At 51.9% G+C, this 25,610-nt stretch overlaps 1 protein-coding gene across 4 annotated transcripts in view; it reads right to left on the reverse strand.

The window, feature by feature from the left end:
- The window catches only part of arhgef7b (Rho guanine nucleotide exchange factor (GEF) 7b), a 169,743-nt gene that overhangs the window by 61,628 nt on the left and 82,505 nt on the right, over window positions 1-25,610 (reverse strand). For 3 of the 4 annotated variants that reach the window (XM_072475992.1, XM_072475991.1, XM_072475990.1), the window contains exons 6-10: window positions 7,038-7,132; window positions 6,172-6,267; window positions 4,786-4,908; window positions 1,113-1,251; window positions 691-750 (exon numbers count right to left, since the gene is read on the reverse strand). In XM_072475992.1, coding sequence (XP_072332093.1) covers window positions 691-750; window positions 1,113-1,251; window positions 4,786-4,908; window positions 6,172-6,267; window positions 7,038-7,132 — 513 coding nt within the window. The remainder of the gene's footprint in view (window positions 1-690; window positions 751-1,112; window positions 1,252-4,785; window positions 4,909-6,171; window positions 6,268-7,037; window positions 7,133-25,610) is intronic. The other variant, XM_072475993.1, reaches the window with a different exon arrangement.

The following is a 25,610-nucleotide window of genomic DNA, read 5'->3' on the forward strand; positions in this document are numbered from 1 at the left end:
TCCAGCACACCGTACAACATTAAAAAGATGACCGCCCCCCTGCCACACACACACACACACACACACACACAGACACACACACACGCACACACACACACACACACGCGCGCGCACACACACACACACACACACACACACACGCGCGCACACACACACACACACACACACACACACACACACCACACACACGCGCGCGCGCCGCTGCACTGCGAGCTCAGCTGCAGGCCCAGACAATCAGCGGGCACTGGGCTGAACCAGGTGTGTTAAAATGGAAGTCGAGTTTGATAATGTGAATACAAGATCAGAAAGCATTGTCTTTACAAAACTTAACTGACTGATTGGGACTTTAAGTTTAATTATTCTGAAGAAACAGATTGATCGACTGGGGATTTCAGCTGTTGACTGCTTCATATTGGAGTTTTTAGATCTCTTCATTCATTTTGAATTATTTCACAAAACAACAGAACAGAGAAATAAATGACACCTTTATACATTTACACAGAAAGCGATCCGTGTAGGTTTCGGAAAGTACAGCCAAATAACAGATTACAAACCAAACGAGGAAATGCTGGAAAATCTCAGCAGATGCTGCCAGACCTGCTGAGATTTTCCAGCATTTTCTCTTTTGGTTTCAGATTCCAGCATCCGCAGTAATTTGCTTTTAAGAGATTGCAACACAATTCCACTTACCGAGAGACTCTGGAAAGCATTCATGGACCTCTGAATATCAAGCCAATCTGGGTGATATTCCTACAGGGAGAGACAAATGGACACATCAGTCGCCTGGAAAGCCAGACTTGGCAATCTTCGGAATTAGAACCATAAACCTCATCCTGGAACTCATCTCCATTACCAGACACACAGACCATAACCATAGGGCAAGTAATACATAGACAAGCAAACCTGACAGAACGATACATAAGGAAATCACTTGTTCATTTGTCACCAATTGAAATGAACAATATTGTATTGGACAGGGGCGAGCACCTTTAAACAGAACAATGCCTGAATCGGCATCTCACCGGGATCCTGTGCTGATACAACCCAGAGTAACGAAGGATGAGAAGGGAGCATTTCACTGCTGTCCGTTATTAGCAGGTACAATTCCTTACCTCCATGTGTCGTTCCAGTTCTTTCAGCAATGTGGGGTACTTGTCCAACCGCATGAATGGTTTGCTGAGGCTGGTAGTCAGCATGAGAATCCCGGGGCTCGTTGCTCCTTTAATTTCCATAAATTCTCCCAACTCCTCACTGAAGAGAAAATAATATTGGGCCAATTACCCAGATACCCCAAAATCTGACATTCAACCCTGCAATTCTCTCAAATTAAGATGAGTAACGGTGATTTACAGAGGTGTCGAGCATTGAGGGGTGTTGTATTGAGGTGTCGAGCATTGAGGGGTGTTGTATTGAGGTGTTTAGGATTGAGGGGTGTTTTATGGAGGTGTTTAGGATTGAGGGGTGTTGTATTGAGGTGTTTAGGATTGAGGGGTGTTGTATTGAGGTGTTTAGGATTGAGGGGTGTTTTATGGAGGTGTTTAGGATTGAGGGGTGTTGTATTGAGGTGTTTAGGATTGAGGGGTGTTGTATTGAGGTGTTTAGGATTGAGGGGTGCTGTATTGAGGTGTTTAGGATTGAGGGGTGTTGCATTGAGGTGTTTATGATTGAGGGGGTGTTGTATTGAGGTGTTTAGGATTGAGGGGTGTTGTATTGAGGTGTTTAGGATTGAGGGGTGTTGTATTGAGGTGTTTAGGATTGAGGGGTGTTTTATGGAGGTGTTTAGGATTGAGGGGTGTTTTATGGAGGTGTTTAGGATTGAGGGGTGTTTTATGGAGGTGTTTAGGATTGAGGGGTGTTTTATGGAGGTGTTTAGGATTGAGGGGTGTTGTATTGAGGTGTTTATGATTGAGGGGTGTTGTATTGAGGTGTTTAGGATTGAGGGGTGTTGTATTGAGGTGTTTAGGATTGAGGGGTGTTTTATGGAGGTGTTTAGGATTGAGAGGTGTTTTATGGAGGTGTTTAGGATTGAGGGGTGTTTTATGGAGGTGTTTAGTATTGAGGGGTGTTTTATGGAGGTGTTTAGGATTGAGGGGTGTTGTATTGAGGTGTTTATGATTGAGGGGTGTTTTATGGAGGTGTTTAGGATTGAGGGATGTTGTATTGAGGTGTTTAGGATTGAGGGGTGTTGTATTGAGGTGTTTAGGATTGAGGGGTGTTGTATTGAGGTGTTTAGGATTGAGGGGTGTTTTATGGAGGTGTTTAGGATTGAGGGGTGTTGTATTGAGGTGTTTAGGATTGAGGGGTGTTTTATGGAGGTGTTTAGGATTGAGGGGTGTTGTATTGAGGTGTTTAGGATTGAGGGGTGTTGTATTGAGGTGTTTAGGATTGAGGGGTGTTTTATGGAGGTGTTTAGGATTGAGGGGTGTTGTATTGAGGTGTTTAGGATTGAGGGGAGCTTTATGGAGGTGTTTAGGATTGAGGGGTGTTTTATGGAGGTGTTTAGGATTGAGGGGTGTTGTATTGAGGTGTTTAGGATTGAGGGGTGCTTTATGGAGGTGTTTAGAATTGAGGGGTGTTGCATTGAGGTGTTTAGGATTGAGGGGTGTTGCATTGAGGTGTTTAGGATTGAGGGGTGCTTTATGGAGGTGTTTAGAATTGAGGGGTGTTGCATTGAGGTGTTTAGGATTGAGGGGTGTTGTATTGAGGTGTTTAGGATTGAGGGGTGTTGTATTGAGGTGTTTAGGATTGAGGGGTGTTGTATTGAGGTGTTTAGGATTGAGGGGTGTTTTATGGAGGTATTTAGGATTGAGGAGTGTTGTATTGAGGTGTTTAGGATTGAGGGGTGCTTTATGGAGGTGTTTAGGATTGAGGGGTGTTGTATTGAGGTGTTTAGGATTGAGGGGAGCTTTATGGAGGTGTTTAGGATTGAGGGGTGTTGCATTGAGGTGTTTATGATTGAGGGGGTGTTGTATTGAGGTGTTTAGGATTGAGGGGTGTTGTATTGAGGTGTTTAGGATTGAGGGGTGTTGTATTGAGGTGTTTAGGATTGAGGGGTGTTTTATGGAGGTGTTTAGGATTGAGGGATGTTGTATTGAGGGATGTTGTATTGAGGTGTTTAGGATTGAGGGGTGTTTTATGGAGGTGTTTAGGATTGAGGGATGTTGTATTGAGGTGTTTAGGATTGAGGGGTGTTGTATTGAGGTGTTTAGGATTGAGGGGTGCTTTATGGAGGTGTTTAGGATTGAGGGTGTTGTATTGAGGTGTTTAGATTATCATAGAATTTACAGTGCAGAAGGAGGCCATTCAGCCCATCGAGTCTGCACCGGCTCTTGGAAAGAGCACCCTACCCAAGGTCGACACCTCCACCCTATCCTCATAACCCAGTAACCCCACCCAACACTAAGGGCAATTTTGGACACTAAGGGCAATTTAGCATGGCCAATCCATCTAACCTGCACATCTTTGGACTGTGGGAGGAAACCGGAGCACCCGGAGGAAACCCACGCACACACGGGGAGGATGTGCAGACTCCGCACAGACAGCGACCCAAGCCGGAATCGAACCTGGGACCCTGGAGCTGTGAACCGTGCTGCTACCGTGCTGCCCAAATGAAATGAAAACCGCTTATTGTCACAAGTAGGCTTCAAATGAAGTTACGGTGAAAAGCCCCTAGTCGCCACATTCCGGCACCTTTTCAGGGAGGCTGGTATGGGAATTGAATCCGCGTTGCTGGCCTGCCTTGGTCTGCTGACAAAGCCAGTGATTTAGCCCTGTGGTTCACGACGGCACGGAACGGCCCCTATCCCGACCGATTCAGGGCCCGATAATGGGCCAGGAGCGGGGCCGCGTCATTCACACGCGCCAGACCTTGTCGCCGCGTAAAGGCGGCGCCGCATAACTGGCGTCACCCGCGCATGCGCGGTTGCCGTCCTCTCCGAGTCCGCCCCGCAAGGAGATGTCAGGCGGATCTTGCGGGGCTGCGGAAGGAAGGAGGTCCTCCTTCAGAAAGGACGGCCCGACGATCGGTGGGCACCGATCGCGGGCCAGACCTCATTTGAGCCCCCCCCCCCGCAGGCCGCTCCCCCAGCGTTCCCCGCTGTTCCCGACGGCGCCGGGGGGAACCCGCCGTTTTGGCCTGGCCGTTCAGCCCATCCGGGCCTGAGAATAGCGGGGGTGCCGGAGAATCGCCATTTTGGGTGTCTCCGGCGATTCTCCGGCCTGCGACCCGCGCAGAACTCGACGGGGCCGTTCCCGCCGCTTGGGAGAATCGCGGGAGGGCATCGGACCGGGAAATTTCGGCGACCCAGGCGATTCTCCCAACCGGCGCAGGAGCGGAGAATTCCGCCCCATTTTTCCCGAGAGAATGCAACAACAATCTTTCTTCCCAAGACCAATCCCACAATGGAACAAGCTGCCAAAGGATAGTCACTGCCCCATGATTGGAACTCTTAAGACCCACCATCAGATTATTTCCATTGATATGTTTTTATTATGAAGGCCGCCAGCTCCGCAGGTCACGCCTGGTTTAGTGAGCATCACCCATACAAATGTTGGCGGAATATGGAAATTAACCTGTGACAAAACTAAAGCACAGACAAGTACTGAGCATGGCACACATGCTCAGCACACCAGTACATCCAGATGTAATCTGCTCCAACTGGGTGATGTTCAGAGGTGGAGTGTGAAATCTTAACACTTACCCCCAATGTTGCCAAATCCCTAGCACATTTTGGGGCCTGTGAAATGGAATGTCTACTGCCCTGGACACGAGGATCAATCAGATACCTGAATTGTGTGAGGACGTGGACAGCCCAGGGGTGATTGGCACAGTAAGCGAGGTACAAACTCTTCATTTGGGACATTAGGTTCCCAAAGCATCCTCCAACCTTCTGCTGGAACTCGGGTAACCTGTGCACACAAAGCAATGGAGGCACAAAGCAAACACACATTTGTTTTAAAAACGGTTTTCAATAAACATTTTAGGATCAATCAACGAATTAAAATTAGAATAAAACACAACAACTCGATGTGAGGAATGATTCACTCTGACATCAGACAGGCTTTGATTAATTCATGGGACGTGGAGATTGTTGGCAAGAGCATTTATTATTGCCTCCTTGCTGTATCCCAACACTGGAGACATCAACCAGCAGTTAAGAGGGAAGGTCAGAACCGAGGGGGGGCATACGTGCAAACACGCACGCACATATGCACACAAGGAATTCTGTCAATGCTTCAAGGGAAAGGATAAACAGCGGAGTCCATGGTGTCCGGTTTGTCTCTCAGCGCTGGTCTGCAAAACAATCAAAGGCTCTTGCACTGCGTTCCAGGTGGACTGGAGGAAAATTTACCATTGTCTGTTTCAGAACCTAGAGCGATTTTGGAGCAACTTCCAGGCAATCTCGACCTCGGGGCTGGGCCTGGGGGTTCAGGAGCTCATGTGTTCTTTACCCAAGCTGGTGATCTTTTTCCTCCTCCAAAAACCAAAACCAGTTTTTAAATCTCAGTTTTCTTTGCATGCATTTTTTAAATCCATAAACCACCATGTGTCCCTTTTGTAAACAGTCCATCAGGGCCAAGAGGTTCCCAGCTTCTTTAAAACTGCTTAATTACCTTTTCTGGTAAAATACTCTAATTGCCCAGGACAGCAACCAGAGTCCTTGCAATAACCCTTTAAGGGACAGTGTCTGTAAAAAAAGACAAATTCTTCAAGAATGTTCTTAGACCTTGAAGATGAACCATTTTTTGTGATGAAAGCGTTTGTGACAAGCTATAGAACTGCAAGTCATTCTTTATACCCTTCAGCTCGCAATCCTGTCACACATGCTGTGCTAATCGAGAGGAATATCACTTGCTGGGTGAGGAGGTAGAAGATCCCAGGATTTCTGCATACCAACAAGAAAGCTCTGCTCAGACAGAATGTGTGTTGGAGACAGAGCAATTGTAGCCCATACGCCCTGGGATTTTAATGAAACATTGGGGACACTCAAAAACCAAGTGCAATAGTGAATCATAGTTTCATGCCCACGTGAAAGTTACATTGGAGGCAAAGGGTAGAAGCACGAGATTGCTGAACCTCTGATTTTCTTGTCTACATCTCAGCTAAATTGAAAGGAGTGGCAACTAAATTCCTCCAATGGGCTGATTCTTGCCCTTCCCAGGATCACTCACTTGGTGCATTCCTCTAAAGACTGAACAAGGATTTGCTGGAAAGAGCAAATGTCCTCCAGGTTGCCCATCAGATATCCCATGTCAGTAGAACTCAATCTGTAAACAGCAAGACACAGGATTAAATTGATAGATATATATTATATATATTATATATATATATGTGACACACTTATATCACCATCAGTACACATTTGTAAAATTGAATCTTGGGATGTGGGTGTCACTGATAAGGCCTCCTTTTATATACCCATCATTAACCAGCCTGAGGCATGGTTTTCCTACAACTGCTACACTTCAGTCAACAGTCCAGATGTGGGATTGGAATCACAGGTCCAGACTGGGTCAGGGAGTCATTCTTCCCCAAAGGAGCCCGTCCCATTTTTGGGACCATTTGATAGCCTCAGATTGCTTTCAGACATCAGTCCCAGACAAACCATAATTTCCTCTGATTTAACAGCCAGTAAACTGAAGACATTGACTCCATTCATTGCCACAGAACAGTGCCTTTTTCATCGCCAAGACCATCTACTCCACTCCCCAAATTTACTTCACCTCGTCTGCTGAAACGCTTCTCCGCGCTTTAACCATCCCCAAACACAGATATCCCAATGATCTCTGGGCCACCCTCCCACCTTCCTTACATTTGAGCTTGTTCAAAACTCTGCTATCTGTACCCTACATCGCACTAAAACCCATTTAGTCTGTGCTGACTGACCTACACTTTCTCCCGATGGAGATCTCTAAATGCCCTTATTTCACTGTCTCTACAATGTGCATCGACAGCGAGCAAGGACCTCACAGATATCACAGTGCTGAAACTTAGCATCAGAAAACACCACAAGCAAAGGCACAGAAACTAATCTCACTTATCGCTGGCTTGCAGAGGTCGCAGGAAAGTGGACAGAAGTATCGTTAGCTCCTCCGCATAATCGCACTCTATTTCCAGAATATTCTGTAGGACCTGCGGAATGAAAGGTTTCAGAAGAAATTCGTCAAAAACAGAGAAACGGTAGAATTCTTTCTCACTGAGAACTTGGGATGCAGGGAAGCCACTGGGAGCAGGATCCCTCGCCACTGCCCTCACCCCACTGCGGCCCAGGCCCCGCGGCAGCCTCCGCTGTGCCGCTCGCCCCGGCCCTCACCCCACTGCGGCCCTCCCCCCGGCCCTCACCCCACTGCGGCCCAGGCCCCGCTGCGACCCTCCCCCCGCTGCGGCCCTCAGTCCGGCCCTCACCCCACTGCGACCTCTGCTGCGGCCCTCACCCCGGCCCTCACCCCACTGCGACCCTCCCCCCGCTGGGACCCTCACCCCTCTGTGACCCTGACCCCACTGCGGCCCTCCCCCCGATGCGGCCCTCACCCCGGCCCTCACCCCACTGCGACCCCGCTGCGGCCCTCACCCCACTGTGACCTCTGCTGCGGCCCTCACCCCACTGCGACCCTCGCCCCTCTGTGACCCTGGCCCCGCTGCAACCGTCCCCCCGCTGCGACCCTCACCCCGGCCCTCACCCCACTGCGGCCCTCACCCCGGCCCTCACCCCACTGCGACCCTCACCCCGCTGTGACCCTCGCCCCTCTACACATTCGAGTTTGGTTCCATGTTGCGGGCTGGGATCGATTGGCTGAAGAGTCACCAGGTCTCTGTGCCACAAAGGTGAGTTGGGCAGGAAATGTACTTTAGGGTCATGGGGAATGGGTAAGAGCCCAGCCCACTGTCCTCACAGCTCAGGCCAGGCACAAGACTTGCAAATTATGCTCGGGATGAACAGGTGCGGGGGGGTGGGGGAAGAGAGAAAGAAAGAGTGTCAGGGCGAGAGAGTGAGGGGCCATTCAGGCAAGCGAGGGACCGGGCAGGCGAGCGATGGACCGGGCAGGCGAGCGAGGGCCAGGCAGGCGAGCGAGGGCCAGGCAGGCGAGCGAGGGCCAGGCAGGCGAGCGAGGGCCAGGCAGGTGAGCGAGGGGCCATTCAGGCGAGCGAGGGCCAGGCGAGCGAGGGGTCGTGTATAAGCGTGAAGCGCAGGATAATGAGAATTTTGAAAGCTTTCCTTTGGGGAGCACAGATGGTGCTCCTCACAGACTGTTCCCACAGTCGGATTTGCAAAGTTGCAATCTGAGCCAATATTAAAATGCAATTCAAGGGGCAGGAGGGGAGGGTGAAAGATGCTGAGAACAGCTTTCAATGTGGAGACTTCACATCATCAACACTCAACTCAATCAAATATTCAGGGATGTTGGTTATAATTTAGAGGGGAGGGAATGAAGAGAGAGGAGGAGAGGGGGAGGGGAGAGAGGGGGAGGCGAGAGGAGAGGGGGAGGGGAGAGAGGGGGAGGGGAGAGGAGAGAGGAGAGGGGGAGGGGAGAGAGGGGGAGGGGAGAGGAGAGGGGGAGGGGAGAGGAGAGGGGGAGGAGAGAGGAGAGGGGGAGGGGAGAGGAGAGGGGGAGGGGAGAGGAGAGGGGGAGGAGAGAGGAGAGGGGGAGGAGAGAGGAGAGGGGGAGGGGAGAGAGGGGGAGGTGAGAGGAGAGGGGGAGGGGAGAGAGGGGGAGGGGACGGGAGAGAGGGAGGGAAGAGGAGAGAGGGGGTGGGGAGAGGAGAGAGGGAGGGAAGAGGAGAGGGGGAGAGAGGGGGAGGCGAGAGGAGAGGGGGAGGGGAGAGGAGAGAGGGAGGGAAGAGGAGAGGGGGAGGGGAGAGAGGGGGAGGCGAGAGGAGAGAGGGAGGGAAGAGGAGAGGGGGAGAGAGGGGGAGGCGAGAGGAGAGGGGGAGGCGAGAGGAGAGGGGGAGGGGAGAGGAGAGGGGGAGACAAGAGAGAGGGAGGGGAGTGAGGGGGAGGGGAGAGGAGAGGGGAGTGAGGAGGGAGTGGAGAGAGAGAAAGAGCCATACAAGAAGGGAGGAGAGAGAGAGAGAGAGAGGAGGGAGACGAGACGAGGGGGGGAGAGAAGGGGGAGAGGAGGGAGAGGAGAGGAGGGAGGGGGAGAGGAGGGAGGGGAGAGGAGGGAGGAGAGAGGAGAGGACAAGGAGGAGGGGGAGAGGAGGGAGGTGGAGAGAAAGAGACATATAAAAAGGGAGAAGAGAGAGTGGAGGGAGACGAGAGGAGAGGAGAGGGAGAGGAGAGGCGGGGGAGAGGAGGGAGGGGAGAGGAGGGAGGGGAGAGGAGGGGGAGTGGAGAGGAGGGGGCGGGGAGAGGAGGGGGCGGGAATGAAGAGAGAGGAGGCGGAGGGGAGGAGAGGGGGAGGGGAGAGGGGAGGAGAGGGGGAGGGGAGAGGGGAGGAGAGGGGAGGATAGAGGAGAGGGGAGGGAAGAGGGGATGGGGAGACGAGAGGGGGAGACGAGAGAGAGAGAGATGAGAGAGATGGAGGGGTGTGAGGGGGGAGTGGAGAGAGAGAAAGAGACATACCTGAAGGGAGAAGAGAGAGAGGAGGGAGGGGGGGAGAAGAGGGGGAGAGCTGGGGGGGAGAGGAGGGGGAGAGGAGGGGGGCGAGGAGGGAGGGGAGAGGAGGGAGGGGGAAGAGGACGGGGAGGAGGGGAGAGGAGGGGGCGAGGAGGGAGGGGAGAGGAGGGAGGGGAGGGGAGAGGAGGGAGGGGAGAGGAGGGAGGGGAGAGGAGAGAGAGGAGGGGGAGAGGAGGGAGGGGAGAGGAGGGAGGGGAGAGGAGGGAGAGGAGGGGAGAGGAGGGGAGAGGAGGGAGGGGGAGAGGACGGGGAGGAGGGGAGAGGAGGGGGCGAGGAGGGAGGGGAGAAGTGGGGGAGGGGAGAGGAGAGGGGAGAGGAGGGGGGAAGAGGAGAGAGAGGAGGGGGAGAGGAGGGAGGGGAGAGGAGGGAGGGGAGAGGAAGGAGAGGGGGAGCGGAGGGAGAGGAGGGAGGGGAGAGGAGGGGCAGAGGAGGGAGGGAGGGGAGAGGAGGTGGGAGAGGAGGGGGAGAGGACGGGGAGGAGGGGAGAGGAGGGGGCGAGGAGGGAGGGGAGAAGTGGGGGAGGGGAGAGGAGAGGGGAGAGGAGGGAGGGGAGAGGAGGGAGGGGAGAGGAGGGAGGGGAGAGGAGGGAGGGGAGAGGAGGGAGGGGAGAGGAGGGAGGGGAGAGGAAGGAGAGGGGGAGCGGAGGGAGAGGAGGGAGGGGAGAGGAGGGGCAGAGGAGGGAGGGAGGGGAGGGAGGGGAGAGGAGGTGGGAGAGGAGGGGGAGAGGAGGGGAGGAGGGGGAGAGGAGGGAGGGAGGGGAGAGGACGGGGAGGGAGGGGAAAAGAGAGGGGGAAGAGGGGTGCAGAGAGAGAGACAACATGCACACAAGAGAAAGAGGTGTGTGTGCAGACTCCACAAACTCCTGTCATTATAGAAGCCTGCAGTGAACAATGGACTTCAAAAGCCACTGATCGAAACCCAGCCCTTCGGCCCACAGTGGGCTGGCAGCTGGTTAGTGATGCGGAGCGAGCCCAGCTGCGCGGGTTCAATCCCCGTACCGGCTGAGGTTATTCAGGAAGGCCCCACCTTCTCGACCTTGCCCCTCGCCTGAGGGGTGCTGACCCTCAGGTTAAATCACCACCAGTCAGCTCCCCCCTCAAAGGGTCATCTGGGACTGTGGGGACTTTACTTGGCAAGAGTGGCTGGAGGGTCGCGACCTGCCAGTGCTCAAAGTTTATAGCACCCAGGGAATTGTGGAGCCCATTCAGCGGGAGTGTCTGCACAGTCCCAAGTCTGGAATATTGCGACAGGAGAGGGCACAGAGCACAGGTCAAACATCTCCGATTACTGAAACACCAGCTTCACAAGCTAGATAACATCTCAGCTGGAGGAGCCACGGAAATAAACAACAGTATTGAAACATGCCGGTCCCCTCATAACCAACTTCATGTTCTAAATGTGATGCAAAAAGTGACATTTCTATGGCACCTTTTAGAACCTGACAACATTCTAACATGTTTTCAGCCAGAGATACTTAGAGAGTCACTGCGGTAACGTAACAGTGTGGTTTACGGGTAGCAGAAGTGGTTAGCACTGTTGCTTCACAGCTCCAGGGTCCCAGGTTCGAGTCCCTGCTGAGTCACTGTCTGTGCGGAGTCTGCACGTTCTCCCCGTGTGTGCGTGGGTTTCCTCCGGGTGCTCCGGTTTCCTCCCACAGTCCAAAGATGTGCAGGTTAGGTGGATTGGCCATGATAAATTGCCCTCAGTGAACAAAAAGGTTAGGGGGGGTTATTGGGTTACGGGGCTTGGGTGGGTCGGTGCAGATTCGATGGGCCGAATGGCATCCTTCTGCATTGCATGTTCTATGTAACAAATGATGCAACCAATTTGCACATCAACTTCCCAACACACGGCAGTGCGGTAACAAGATCATCTATTTTAAGTACTGATAATTAAGGGATAAATGTTGGCCCCAGGACACTGTGGAGCACACCCTTTCCCATCTTCAACTAAAAAGGCAAATAGGGCCCTCAGTATGATCGCCCTTTTGGCAGTGCGGCACTCCCTCAGCACTGACCCTCTGACAGTGCAGCACTCTCTCAGTACTGACCCTCTGACAGTGCGACGCTCCCTCAGTACTGACCCTCTGACAGTGCAGCGCTCCCTCAGCACTGACCCTCTGACAGTGCAGCATTCCCCTCTGACAGTGCAGCACTCCCTCAGTACTGACCCTCTGACAGTGCAGCACTCCCTCAGTACTGACCCTCTGACAGTGCAGCACTCCCTCAGTACTGACCCTCTGACAGTGCGGCACTCCCTCAGTACTGACCCTCTGACAGTGCAGCACTCCCTCAGTACTGACCCTCTGACAGTGCAGCACTCCCTCAGCACTGACCCTCTGACAGTGCAGCACTCCCTCAGTACTGACCCTCTGACAGTGCAGCGCTCCCTCAGTACTGACCCTCTGACAGTGCAGCACTCCCTCAGTACTGACCCTCTGACAGAGCAGCACTCCCTCAGCACTGACCCTCTGACAGTGCAGCACTCCCTCAGCACTGACCCTCTGACAGTGCGGCACTCCGTCAGTACTGACCCTCTGACAGTGTAGCAGTCCCTCAGTACTGACCCTCTGACAGTGCAGCACTCCCTCAGTACTGAAACTCTGACAGTGCAGCACTCCCTCAGTACTGACCCTCTGACAGTGCGGCACTCCGTCAGTACTGACCCTCTGACAGTGCGGCAGTCCCTCAGTACTGACCCTCTGACAGTGCAGCACTCCCTCAGTACTGACCCTCTGACAGTGCAACATTCCCTCAGTACTGACCCTCTGACAGTGCAACTCTCCCTCAGTACTGACCCTCTGACAGTGCAGCACTCCCTCAGTACTGACCCTCTGACAGTGCAGCACTCCCTCAGTACTGACCCTCTGACAGTGCGGCACTCCCTCAGTACTGACCCTCTGACAGTGCGGCACTCCCTCAGTACTGACCCTCTGACAGTGCAGCACTCCCTCAGTACTGACCCTCTGACAGTGCGGCACTCCCTCAGTACTGACCCTCTGACAGTGCAGCGCTCCCTCAGTACTGACCCTCTGACAGTGCAGCGCTATCTGAATAGTATAATTAACTGTCAGCTAATATTATGTTCTGAAGTCTGTGGCGGTGGCTTGAATGGGCGGCTCTCAGACTCAGAGATTGCTCATCACTGAATCATGGCTGACATCAAACATAAACCATTAAATCTTCAGTCAACACATTGAACCAAAAACGCTTTAATTCTCAGTTCAGCTTTGTATGTTTTACAGTTTTTACATCGTTGCTTTATGCTGATTGGCAACGGGTCTGCACTGGCCACCTGCAGCTGCCACCACGTCTAAAACAAGGACAATCATCCCCGTGACTCAAAGGCCATTGCCACTGGATCTGTCCAGCACCCACACATTTTGGACAAGTGCATCACCCCAAGACCCAGAACCTCTGCTGCACATCATGCAGATGCAGGGTGAATCTTAATCTCAGCCTGTGCAATCAACCCATCCATCTGAGGCTGACACAAAACACTGGGAGCTCCTGTACAACACAGGAAATCACAGTTTTAAGTGTTCACTTCACAATCGCTGTAGCCTTGTTGCACACCGCTAACCCAGTCATTCAGAATGAAAGAGATTGCTGAAGGAATAATAGACACTGGAATGTTCAAATGCAAGAAGTGATGTTTCCCTGGGCACAGATACTCCACACGACTGCGGTTCAGGAAAGATTGCATTAATTTGTGGAGCTGACAGGCTGCTTTTATTCACTTTGTGCACGGCTAAAAATTGTGATCCTGATCTCTGCGGTAAAAATATCTTCATTTGTGATTCTGAAACTGCTGAAAGAAAATTAGTGTCAAGATTGAAAGACGGAAATGTTTGGCAGGGCTCACTCTCTGAACAGCGTCATTTGTCAGGAAACATTTAATACAGACACGCCTTCCTCTCACTGCAAGGTAAGAGTGGTGCAGCTCAGCGCAAACAATTGGACGCCGAAACTCCTGCAAAATGTATCAACACAATTCAGACATTGACACTGCGGGGGCAGACTGAGAAAGGTTACTCAATTATTTTCAGCAAACTCTACAATAACAGACTTATTGGGGATGAATTTAGTTCTTTAACGTTGGCAGTTCAATCATTCCTTTCCCATCTCCCATCAGAATCGCCTGTATATATTAAATATATATATAAAATTCAGTTTTTATTCTCACTGGCGAAACACGGGTGCAATTAGATTTTGTTTAAAATACCCAAGGGCTGGATTCTCCGTCCCGGCTTGGGTCACTGTCTGTGTGGAGTCTGCACGTTCTCCCCGTGTCTGCGTGGGTTTCCTCAGGGTGCTCCGGTTTCCTCCCACAGTCCAAAGATGTGCAGATTAGGTGGATTGGCCGTGCTAAATTGCCCTTAGTGTCCAAAAAGGTTAGGTGGGGTTATTGGGTTACGGAGATAGGGCGGAGGTATGGGTTTAAGTAGGGTGCTCTTTCCAAGGGCAGGTGCAGGCTTGATGGCCGAATGGCCTCCTTCTGCATTGTAAAGTCTATCGAGAGAGCGAGACAGAGTGTGTGTGACAGACAGAAATCCTTTATCTTCCAAGGTCGAAACACTTCTGTCGCAGTCTCTCGGAAAACATCACGCAGGGACCAATCACTGACCATTATCAGGTAGAACACTGTTCCTGGCCAACTCACTGGTTGCCAGTCAACTAATCAAACCGACTCCTTCCAAAGCTGGATCCTGAGATCCACTCGGTGCCAAAGAGTCTGGTTTTTCCTGAAAACCTGGGAACACAGAGCCCTGACAAGCAGGCTTCACTTTGAATCTTCTGCTTAAAGGCAAAACCCAATTATGGGTCCAGGGACCAAGATAATCAAATAAAGTAAATGGGAACACAGGAAATAAACAGGAAGGACTCTTACAATATATACATAGAAAAATACATAGAAAATAGGAGGAGGCCATTCGGCCCTTCGAGCCTGCTCCGCCATTCATTATGATCATGGCTGATCATCAAGTTCAATCCCCTGATCCCTTTAGCCCCAAGAGCTGTATCGAATTCCTTCTTGAAATTACAGAAAGTTTTGGCCTCAATTACTTTCTGTTGTAGCGAATTCCACACATTCACCACTCTCTGGGTAAAGAAATTTCTCCTCACCTCAGTCCTAAAAGGTTTATCCTCAAACTATGACCCCCCTAGTTCTGGACTCCCCCACCATCGGGAACATTCTTTCTGAATCTACCCTGTCTAATCCTGTTAGAATTTTATAAGTTGCTATGAGATCTCCTCTCACTCGTCTAAACTCCAATGAATAGAAGTCTCTCCTCATCTGTCAGTCCCGCCATCCCAGGAATCAGTCTGGTAAACCTTCGCTGCTCTCCCTCCATAGCAAGAACATCCTTCCTCAGATAAGGACACCAAAACTTCACACAATACTCCAGGTGTGGCCTCACCAATGCTCTATACAATTGCAGTAAAATATCTCTATTCCTATACTCAAATCCTCTCGCTATGAAGGCCGACATACCATTTGCCTTCTTTCCTGCCGGCTGTACCTGCGCGCTTACTTTCAGCGACTGATGCACGAGGACACCAAGATCTCGCTGAGTATCCGCCTCTCTCAATTTACACACATTCAAATAATAATCTGCTTTCCTATTTCTGCTACTGAAGCGGAAAACCTCACATTTATCCACATTATACTGCGTCTGCCATGCATCTGCCCACTCACTCAGCCTGTCCAAATCCCACTGAAGCATCTCTGCATCCTCCTCACAGCGCACCCTCCCAGCCAGCTTTGTATCATCTGCAAATTTGGAGATAAAACATATAGTTCTCTCATCCAAATCATTAATATATAATGTGAACAGTTGGGGCCCTAGCACAGATCCCTGCGGTACCCCACTAGCCTCTGCCTACCAATCAGAAAAAGACCCATTTATTCCAACTTTTTGCTTCCTGCCTGCTAACCAGCTTTCTATCCATCTCTTTTTGGTTTTGTTTTTTTTATAAATTTAGAGCACCCAATTTCTTTTTCCAATGAAGAGTCAATTTAGGATGGCCAATCCACCTACCAGGCACATCTTTGGGTTGTGGGGGTGAGACCCGTGCAGACACAGCGAGAATGTGCAAACTCCACACGGACAGTGACCTGGTTCCTCGGTGCCGTGAGGCAGCAGTGCTAACCATGGCGGCACTGTGCTGCCCAGCTTTCTATCCATCTCAAGACACTACCCGCAATCCCAGGCGCTTTAATTTATTAATCTGCTGTGTGAGGCCTTGTTGAAAGTCTTCTGAAAGTCTAAATAAACCACATCCACTGGCTCTCCCTGGTCAACTCTACTAGTTAGATTTTCAAAGAATTCTAGTAGATTTGTAAAGCATGATTTCCCTTTCGTAACCCCACGCTGACTCTGTCTGATTACACCACTGCTTTCCAAATGCTGTGTTACGAAATCCTTGATAATGGACTCAGTAACTTCCCTCCTACCGACATCATGCTCACTGGTCTACAGTTCCCGCTTTTCTCTCGAGCTCCCTTTTTGAATAGCGGGGTTACATTCGCTACCCTCCAATCTGTAGGAACCAATCCAGAGTCGAAAACATTTTGGAGAATGACCACCAATGGATCTACTATTTCTAGGGCCACTTCCTTAAGTACTCTGGGATGAAGATTATCCGGCCCTGGAGATTGATCTGCCTTCAATTCCATTAATTTCCCCAAAACCATTTCTTTACTAACACTAATTTCTTTCAGCTCCTCACTGAAACTTGTGTTTCCCAGAACTTCCGGTACATTATTCATGTCTTCCTTTGTGAAGACAGGAGCAAAGTACGAATTTAGTTCCTCAGCTATTTCTTTGTTCCCTGTTGTGAATTCCCCCGTTTCTGACTGTAAGGGGCCTACATTAGTTTTTATCAATCTTTTTCCCTTCACATACTATCGTTACATTTACAGTCCGTTTTTATGTTCCCCGCTAACTTCCTTTCAATTTGTATTTTCCCCTTAATCAATCCCTTGGTCTGTCTTTGCTGAATTTTAAACTGTTCCCAACCCTCAGGTCTATTGCTTTTTCTTGCTAATTTGTTTGCCCCGTCTTTGAATCTAATACTATCTCTAATTTCCCCTGTAAGCCATGGTTTGCGCCACAATTGCCTGTATGTTTTTGCACCAAATAGGAATATATTCAGTTAATATTCGTATAAATAAGCAAAATACTGTGGATGCTGGAATCTGAAGGAAGAACAGAGGACTCTGGATAAACTCAGCAGGTCGGCCAGCATCTATGAGGAGAGAAACAGGGTTAACATTTCCATTCAGAGACTCTCCTTTCAATTTTGTCGATGGGTACAGACTCAAAATGTTAACTGTGTTTCTATGCTGATAGGTGCTGCCAGATCTGCTGGGTTTTCCTCTGTCTTGTTTCAGTTAATATTCATGTTGAGCCAGAGACCAAAGTTACATAGGTTTACAGCACTGAAACTGGCCATTTGGCCCATCAGGCGTATGCTCGTGTTTATGCTCTAAAGTGAGCCTCCTGCCACTCTATTTCACCTCACCCGATCAGAATAGCCTTCTCTTTTTCCGCACTCGTGTTTATTCAGCTTCCCTTTGGGTATCTATACTGTCCAGCTCACCCACTCCCTGTGGGAGCAGGGTCCACATTCCCCAGTCTCTGACTAAAGATGCTGCTCCTGAATTCCATATTGGATTGATTCGTCGCTATTTTATTTTTGCAGCTTGGATTTAGGGATTTGGTTTCGCCCACAAGTGGAAACATCTTCTCGATCTTTACTTTAGCACACCCCTTAGGCCTCATTCAGAACACCTCTCAGCATGCCCTATTCTGGAGTAGGAATCCCTGGCCTGTTCACTCTTTGATGATCGTTAAAACTTCCCAGTTATGATAATACCTTTAAAGAGCAGGTCTGCTGGCAATTGAACAAATGAAGTGGGTCTTTGACGAACCAAGTCAAAACTTTCAGAAGACTCAAAAATAAGAAATCGGACACAATGTGAATGAACCGTCAGTGTTGAGAATTACAAAGACAAATTAATAACTGCACAAATGGAAGTCAGATTAAATTTGAGGTGCTGCATTTCAGGAGGAAGAAAGTGGGAAGGACATAAACACAGAAGGAGACAAGGAGTCAGTGCAGGATTAGGTGGCCAGGCCTGTCGAACCTGCTGAGCCACTCAATATCTGATCTTTAGCTTCAGCTGCACTGTCCTGCCCGCTCCCCGTACCCCTTGATTCCGAGGCTGCAAAAAGCAGTCTATCCCAGCCTGATATATTATCAATGATGGAGCATCTACAACCCTATGCGGTCGAGAATTCCAAAGATTTGCAACCCGCCGGACAACCTGGAAGTGATCAGCTCCGCCATGATTCTACACAAACTCTGGCTGCGATGCTGCCCAGAAAAGGGCAAGTACTACACAGGACCCCTCCCGAAATCGGCACTGGCCTGTGGCCGAGCTTGCCACACCATCCTGTTACTGACCCCTCTCCCACACCTGCATGCACTGCAGCCGAGAGAGGGGGGGTCTGGCTTCAGAGGAAAGGGCCAGTTGTCACTTGAAGCAGTTACTCAGCAGTGATGCAGTGAGTGGAATCTGCAGCAGCTGGGCTGGGACAGGCTGGCACTGGTTTTCAATGCCGTTCCACGGTTCTGGCAGGTTGCAGCAGGACAGTTGGTTGATGCCTCCGGCTGTGCCAGGAACTGCCTCCGTCCGCCCCTGCAGAGGAGACCCTTCAAACCGCAACGTGGCCTCCTCGTGTCAGCACAGCAGCCGACACAATCATTCTTCCAGACAAACGGAGGTTAAAAATTCATTTGAAAGGAAGAAAGATTTGCATTTCCGCAGCATAATTCATGAGCTCAGGATGTCCCTGAGCACTTACTCGACCGCGAAGTGTTTCTGACGTGTACTCACTGTCCTGATGTGGTTGCCAACGGCTACAAGAACAAAGAACAAAGAACAGGACAGCACAGGAACAGGCCCTTCGGCCTCCAAGCCCGTGATGACCATGCTGCCCGACTGAACTACAATCTTCTACATTTCCGGGGTCCGTATCCCTCTATTCCCATCCTATTCATGTATTTGTCAAGATGCCCCTTAAATGTCACTATCGTCCCTGCTTCCACCACCTCCTCCGGCAGCGAGTTCCAGGCACCCACTACCCTCTGTGTAAAAAAACTTACTTCGTACTGACCCCCTCCCCAAATGCAGCACTTCCTCAGTACTGACCCTCTGACAGTGCAGCACTCCCTCAGTACTGACCCTCTGACAGTGCAGCACTCCCCCAGTACTGACCCTCTGACAGTGTAGCACTCCCTCAGTACTGACCCTCTGACAGTGCGACACTCCCTCAGTACTGACCCTCTGACAGTGCATCACTCCCTCAGTACTGACCCTCTGACAGTGCGGCGCTCCCTCAGTACTGACCCTCTGACAGTGCGGCACTCCCTCAGTACTGATCCTCTGACAGTGCGGCACTCCCTCAGTACTGACCCTCTGACAGTGCGGCACTCCCTCAGTACTGACCCTCTAACAACACAGCACTCCCTCAGTACTGACCCTCTGACAGTGCGGCACTCCCTCAGTACTGACCCTCTGACAGTGCAGCACTCCCTCAGTACTGACCCTCTGACAGGGCAGCACTCCCTCAGTACTGACCCTCTGACAGTGCAGCACTCCCTCAATACTGACCCTCTGACAGTGCAGCACTCACTCAATACTGACCCTCTGACAGTGCAGTGCTCCCTCAGCACTGACCCTCTGACAGTGCAGCACTTCCTCAGTACTGACCCTCTAACAACACAGCACTCCCTCAATACTGACCCTCTGACAGTGCGGCACTCCCTCAATACTGACCCTCTGACAGTGCAGTGCTCCCTCAGCACTGACCCTCTGACAGTGCAGCGCTCCCTCAGTACTGACCCTCTGACAGTGCGTCACTCCCTCAGTACTGCCTCTCTGACAGTGCAGCACTCCCTCAGTACTGACCCTCTGACAGTGCGGCACTCCCTCAGTCCTGACCCTCTGACAGTGCAGCACTCCCTCAGTACTGACCCTCTAACAACACAGCACTCCCTCAGTACTGACCCTCTGACAGTGCAGCACTCCCCCAGTACTGACCCTCTAACAACACAGCACTCCCTCAGTACTGACCCTCTGACAGTGCAGCACTCCCCAAGTACTGACCCTCTAACAACACAGCACTCCCTCAGTACTGACCCTCTGACAGTGCGGCACTCCCTCAGTACTGACCCTCTAACAACACAGCACTCCCTCAGTACTGACCCTCTGACAGTGCGGCACTCCCTCAGTACTGACCCTCTGACAGTGCAGCACTCCCTCAGTACTGACCCTCTGACAGTGCAGCACTCCCTCAGTACTGACCATCTGACAGTGCAGCACTCTCTCAGTACTGACCCTCTGGCCGTGCAGCACTCCCTCAATACTGACCCTCTGACAGTGCAGCACTCACTCAATACTGACCTTCTGACAGTGCAGTGCTCCCTCAGCACTGACCCTCTGACAGTGCAGCACTTCCTCAGTACTGACCCTCTAACAACACAGCACTCCCTCAATACTGACCCTCTGACAGTGCGGCACTCCCTCAGTGCTGACCCTCTGACAGTGCGGCACTCCCTCAATACTGACCCTCTGACAGTGCAGTGCTCCCTCAGCACTGACCCTCTGACAGTGCGTCACTCCCTCAGTACTGCCCCTCTGACAGTGCAGCACTCCCTCAGTACTGACCCTCTGACAGTGCGGCACTCCCTCAGTACTGACCCTCTGACAGTGCAGCACTCCCTCAGTACTGACCCTCTAACAACACAGCACTCCCTCAGTACTGACCCTCTGACAGTGCAGCACTCCCCAAGTACTGACCCTCTAACAACACAGCACTCCCTCAGTACTGACCCTCTGACAGTGCGGCACTCCCTCAGTACTGACCCTCTGACAGTGCAGCACTCCCTCAGTACTGACCCTCTAACAACACAGCACTCCCTCAGTACTGACCCTCTGACAGTGCGGCACTCCCTCAGTACTGACCCTCTGACAGTGCGGCACTCCCTCAGTACTGACCCTCTAACAACACAGCACTCCCTCAGTACTGACCCTCTGACAGTGCGGCACTCCCTCAGTACTGACCCTCTGACAGTGCAGCACTCCCTCAGTACTGACCCTCTGACAGTGCAGCACTCCCTCAGTACTGACCCTCTGACAGTGCAGCACTCCCTCAATACTGACCCTCTGACAGTGCAGCACTCACTCAATACTGACCCTCTGACAGTGCAGTGCTCCCTCAGCACTGACCCTCTGACAGTGCAGCACTTCCTCCGTACTGACCCTCTAACAACACAGCACTCCCTCAATACTGACCCTCTGACAGTGCGGCACTCCCTCAGTGCTGATCCTCTGACAGTGCGGCACTCCCTCAATACTGACCCTCTGACAGTGCAGTGCTCCCTCAGCACTGACCCTCTGACTGTGCAGCACTTCCTCAGTACTGACCCTCTAACAACACAGCACTCCCTCAATACAGACCCTCTGACAGTGCGGCACTCCCTCAGTGCTTACCCTCTGACAGTGCGGCACTCCCTCAATACTGACCCTCTGACAGTGCAGCGCTCCCTCAGTACTGACCCTCTGACAGTGCGTCACTCCCTCAGTACTGCCCCTCTGACAGTGCAGCACTCCCTCAGTACTGACCCTCTGACAGTGCGGCACTCCCTCAGTACTGACCCTCTGACAGTGCGGCACTTCCTCAGTACTGACCCTCTAACAACACAGCACTCCCTCAATACTGACCCTCTGACAGTGCGGCACTCCCTCAGTGCTGACCCTCTGACAGTGCGGCACTCCCTCAATACTGACCCTCTGACAGTGCAGTGCTCCCTCAGCACTGACCCTCTGACAGTGCAGCACTCCCTGATTTGCCAGTCACGGCCCCCCGGAATCAGGACAGGACGTGGCCGGTAGATTCCGCGAGAGGCCTCTTCTGGTGGTTGTTAAGCCTTGTGAGATCATAGAATCATAGAATTTACAGTGCAGAAGGAGGCCATTCGGCCCATCAAGTCTGCACTAGCCCTAGGGAAGAGCACCCTATTTAAGCCCATGCCCCATCCCTATCCGCATTACCCAGCAACCCCACCTAACCATTTTGGGCACGAAGGGCAATTTATCACGGCCAATCCACCTAACCTGCACACTTTGGACTGTGGGAGGAAACCGGAGCACACGGAGGAAACCCACACAGGCACGGGGAGAATGTGCAGACTCCGCACGGACAGTGACCCAAGCCAGGAATCAATCCTGGGACGCTGGAGCTGTGAAGCAACTGTGCTATCCACAATGCTATCCCAAGATCTAATGAGATCTTGTGAGATGTTGTGAGCTGGTTCCCACCCGCGATGTGCGGGACCCAGACTTGCATAGTGAAGTGAGCTTAAATGATCACTTAACTTTATTAACTCCAGATCTAACCAGCACCAAGTGTCTACCGGCCTAGCTGAGGCCCCAGCCATGCGCCGTTTAGCACTGGGTTGTTGGTATGTGGCAGGGTGGCACCCTGGCAGTGCTGATGCTATCTGGGAATCTTGGCACTTCCCACCTGGTAATGTCAGCTGCCCAAGTGGCATTTTGCCCACACGGGATCGGGCCCGGGGTGCCTTGTCCTTACTGGGTGGGGTGCGGGGACCGAGAACCCCGCACCACAGGGGAGTTGTGGCATGTGCGGGGGTCTCTGAGGGTCGCGTCGGTGGGGATGGGGGTGGGGGTTTGAGAGCTTGGGGTGCCGAGCGACGCCGCTCAGTGCAGGAAACGCGACGGAGTGCGGCCAAACAGGGGGAGGCCCGAGAAACAAAATCAGACAATAGCGGGGTCAGCGCCGGCAACGAGCCGCTAATCCCACCCAGAACACACGAGATCGCAGCCAGTGTTTCTGACTCCGGGAAACAAGGTTGCTGCCCAGAAAGCCATAGCTGACACCCACTGATTTGGTGATATCAGCAACTGTGCCGCAAGTCACAACTGCCCCGCTCCTGACAGGAATCCTTTCCAGGAGCCCTGCTGGAATGGAGAACGTCCTCACAGCTCCCAGACTCCAGCGGGCACACCAACCCCACCATTACCCCCACTGTTTGTTTGTGTAACACCAGGTAGAACACTGATTCAGCAGAGTTGTCTCCAACACAGCCTATCCCAAATAAAGACACTCAATTCCCCAAACACACTTCCCCTTCCCAACCTCAAAGTGACATTTGCCTGGGACATCAGTAACGTTCGCTGTCACTGTTACAGTTATCACCTCATTTCCTCGGTCTTTCTGTCTCATGTCCAGGCTGCTACAGGAACCCATGAAACATCACTGGCCTTTAATCAAACTCCTCCAGATCAGAGTATCCTAGCCACACAGCAACATTCTTCAACGTGTGCTTTACTGATCCACATCAAGGCCACTGAATTTGAAATACACAGAACCTCGAGCAGCTCAGCATCCTGCACTTCCCTCAATCACAATGTTCACGTCTCGTACAACCAGGCAGCTCACAAACCAGTCTCAGAGGCAGGGCCCAAGGCAAAAAAAAACCAAAATGGGACTGAGTGACCTACATAGAGAATGAACCGTCACTAGCTGGCAGCCACAGAGACACAACACAACACTCCAAATGTCCTCAAATTAACCCAAAGGATTTTACAAAGTCAAACATCAGCAGTTACATTATTGAGTGTAAAATCGGGAGTGAATGTTAACCTTCCACACTCAGCACCTGCTCCCATCAGAAGCTCCGTGTAATAAAAAGTTGGGATCAAATCACCAATCTCGTGCTGCCAAACTGGAAGCTTTGCTCACAAGAACATACAGTGCAGAAGGAGGCCATTCAGCCCATCGAGTCTGCACCGATCCACCTAAGCCCTCACTTCCACCCTATCCCCATAACCCGATAACCCCTCCGAACCTTTTTGTTCATTGAGGGCAATTTATCATGGTCAATCCACATAACCTGCACATCTTTGGACTGTGGGAGGAAACCGGAGCACCCGGAGGAAACCCACGCAGACACAGGGAGAACGTGCAGACTCCGCACGGACAGTGACCCAAGGCGGGAATCGAACCCGGGACCCTGGAGCTGTGAAGCCACAGTGCTAGCCACTGTGCTACCGTGCTGCCCCTTCAGTCTGCTCTGTTGTTCAATTAGATGAAAGGTGCCCTGTACCGTAACCCCATATACTCACACTGACCCTGTACCGTAACCCCATATACTCACACTGACCCTGTACCGTAACCCCATATACCCACATTGACCCTGTAACCCTTAGCTAGTTAAAATCTATCAAACTCAGTTTTCAGATTGTCAGCTGACCCCAAAGGGGGAGGAGGGGAATGATGCTTCCCGACATCACCCCGTGGCTCGGGGTTCAAGGCCTCTGTGTCTCTCTCCTCTCCCCCCACCCCCCCTTCACCCTCCCCCCCTCCTCTCTCTCTCCCTCTCTTCCCACCCCCACCAACCACAGGAAATAGTGGATCTGTAAAATGCTTTGGGATGCTGTAAGGTTGTGAAATTCCAGGCTATACTCCTTTACTCTTTTAATCTTCTTAAAACATCTCAATCAGATCCTCCCCGTAATCCTCAACACGCCAGAGCCAAGGTTACATTTTTGCAGAGCCTGTGGGAATGGGGAGAGAGGGTTGGGGAGCCACAGGGGGATACAGATTACAGAGCCCCCGGGAGGGGGAGATACTGTCACATCAGAGGAGATAGTTTATCACCTGCTATCGTACCAACTCCTTTAATCACCTTAACACCCCGGAGATGATCACCTGTTTTTTTTCCAAATATATTTATTCAAATTTTCCAACAAATTTTCAACTCCTAGCTACTTGGATCCCGAGGTACCAAAAGCTCCTTTCCGCCCTCTTCAGCGGTAGCTCGTCTACCCCCCTTCCCTGGTCCCCTGAATGCACCACAAAGAGCTCACTCTTCCCGACGTTGAGTTTATACCCCGAAAAGTCCCCAAACTCCCTAAGGATCCGCATGACCTCCGCCATCCCCTCCACTGGATCCGCCACATACAACAACAGGTCATCGGCATACAGCGACACCCGGTGTTCCTCTCCCCCCCGGACCAGTCCCCTCCATTTCCTGGACTCCCTCAGTGCCATGGCCAGCGGCTCAATTGCCAGTGCAAACAACAGGGGGGATCAGGGGCACCCCTGCCTCGTCCCCCGGTACAGCCGAAAGTATCCGACCTCCGCCGGTTCGTAGCCACACTCTCCACCGGGGCTCTATATAGCAGCCTGACCCAACTGATGAACCCCTCCCCGAACCCAAACCTCCGCAACACTTCCCAAAGATACTCCCACTCCACCCAATTAAAGGCCTTCTCCGCGTCCATAGCTGCCACTACCTCCGCTTCCCCCTCCACCGAGGGCATCATAATCACATTGAGGAGCCTCCGCACATTTGTATTTAGCTGCCTACCCTTCACAAATCCCGTCTGGTCCTCATGAATCACCCCCGGGACACAGTCCTCAATTTTCGTAGCCAGCACCATCGCCAGCAACTTAGCGTCAACATTGAGGAGCGAGATCGGTCTATACGACCCACATTGCAATGGATCCTTGTCCCGCTTCAGGATCAGAGAGATCAGCGCCCTGGACATTGTCGGGGGAAAGGTCCCCCCCTCCCTCGCCTTATTAAAAGTCCTCACTAGCAATGGGCCCAGCAGGTCCACGTATTTCCCGTAAAATTCAACCGGGAACCCATCCGGCCCCGGGGCCTTCCCCGCCTGCATGCTCCCCAACCCTTTAACCAGCTCCTCCAGCCCAATCGGCACCCCAACCAGCCACCTCGTCCTCCTCCACCCTCGGGAACCTCAGCTGATCTAGGAATCGTCGCATCCCCTCCTCCCCGCTGGGGGCTCAGACCTGTACAGATCCCCATAGAAGTCCCTAAATACCTTGTTTATTCTCACCGCACACCACACCGTATTCCCCCCTCTATC

Source organism: Scyliorhinus torazame, chromosome 15 (genome assembly GCF_047496885.1).
Source record: "Scyliorhinus torazame isolate Kashiwa2021f chromosome 15, sScyTor2.1, whole genome shotgun sequence".
NCBI classification, from domain to species: Eukaryota; Metazoa; Chordata; class Chondrichthyes; order Carcharhiniformes; family Scyliorhinidae; genus Scyliorhinus; species Scyliorhinus torazame.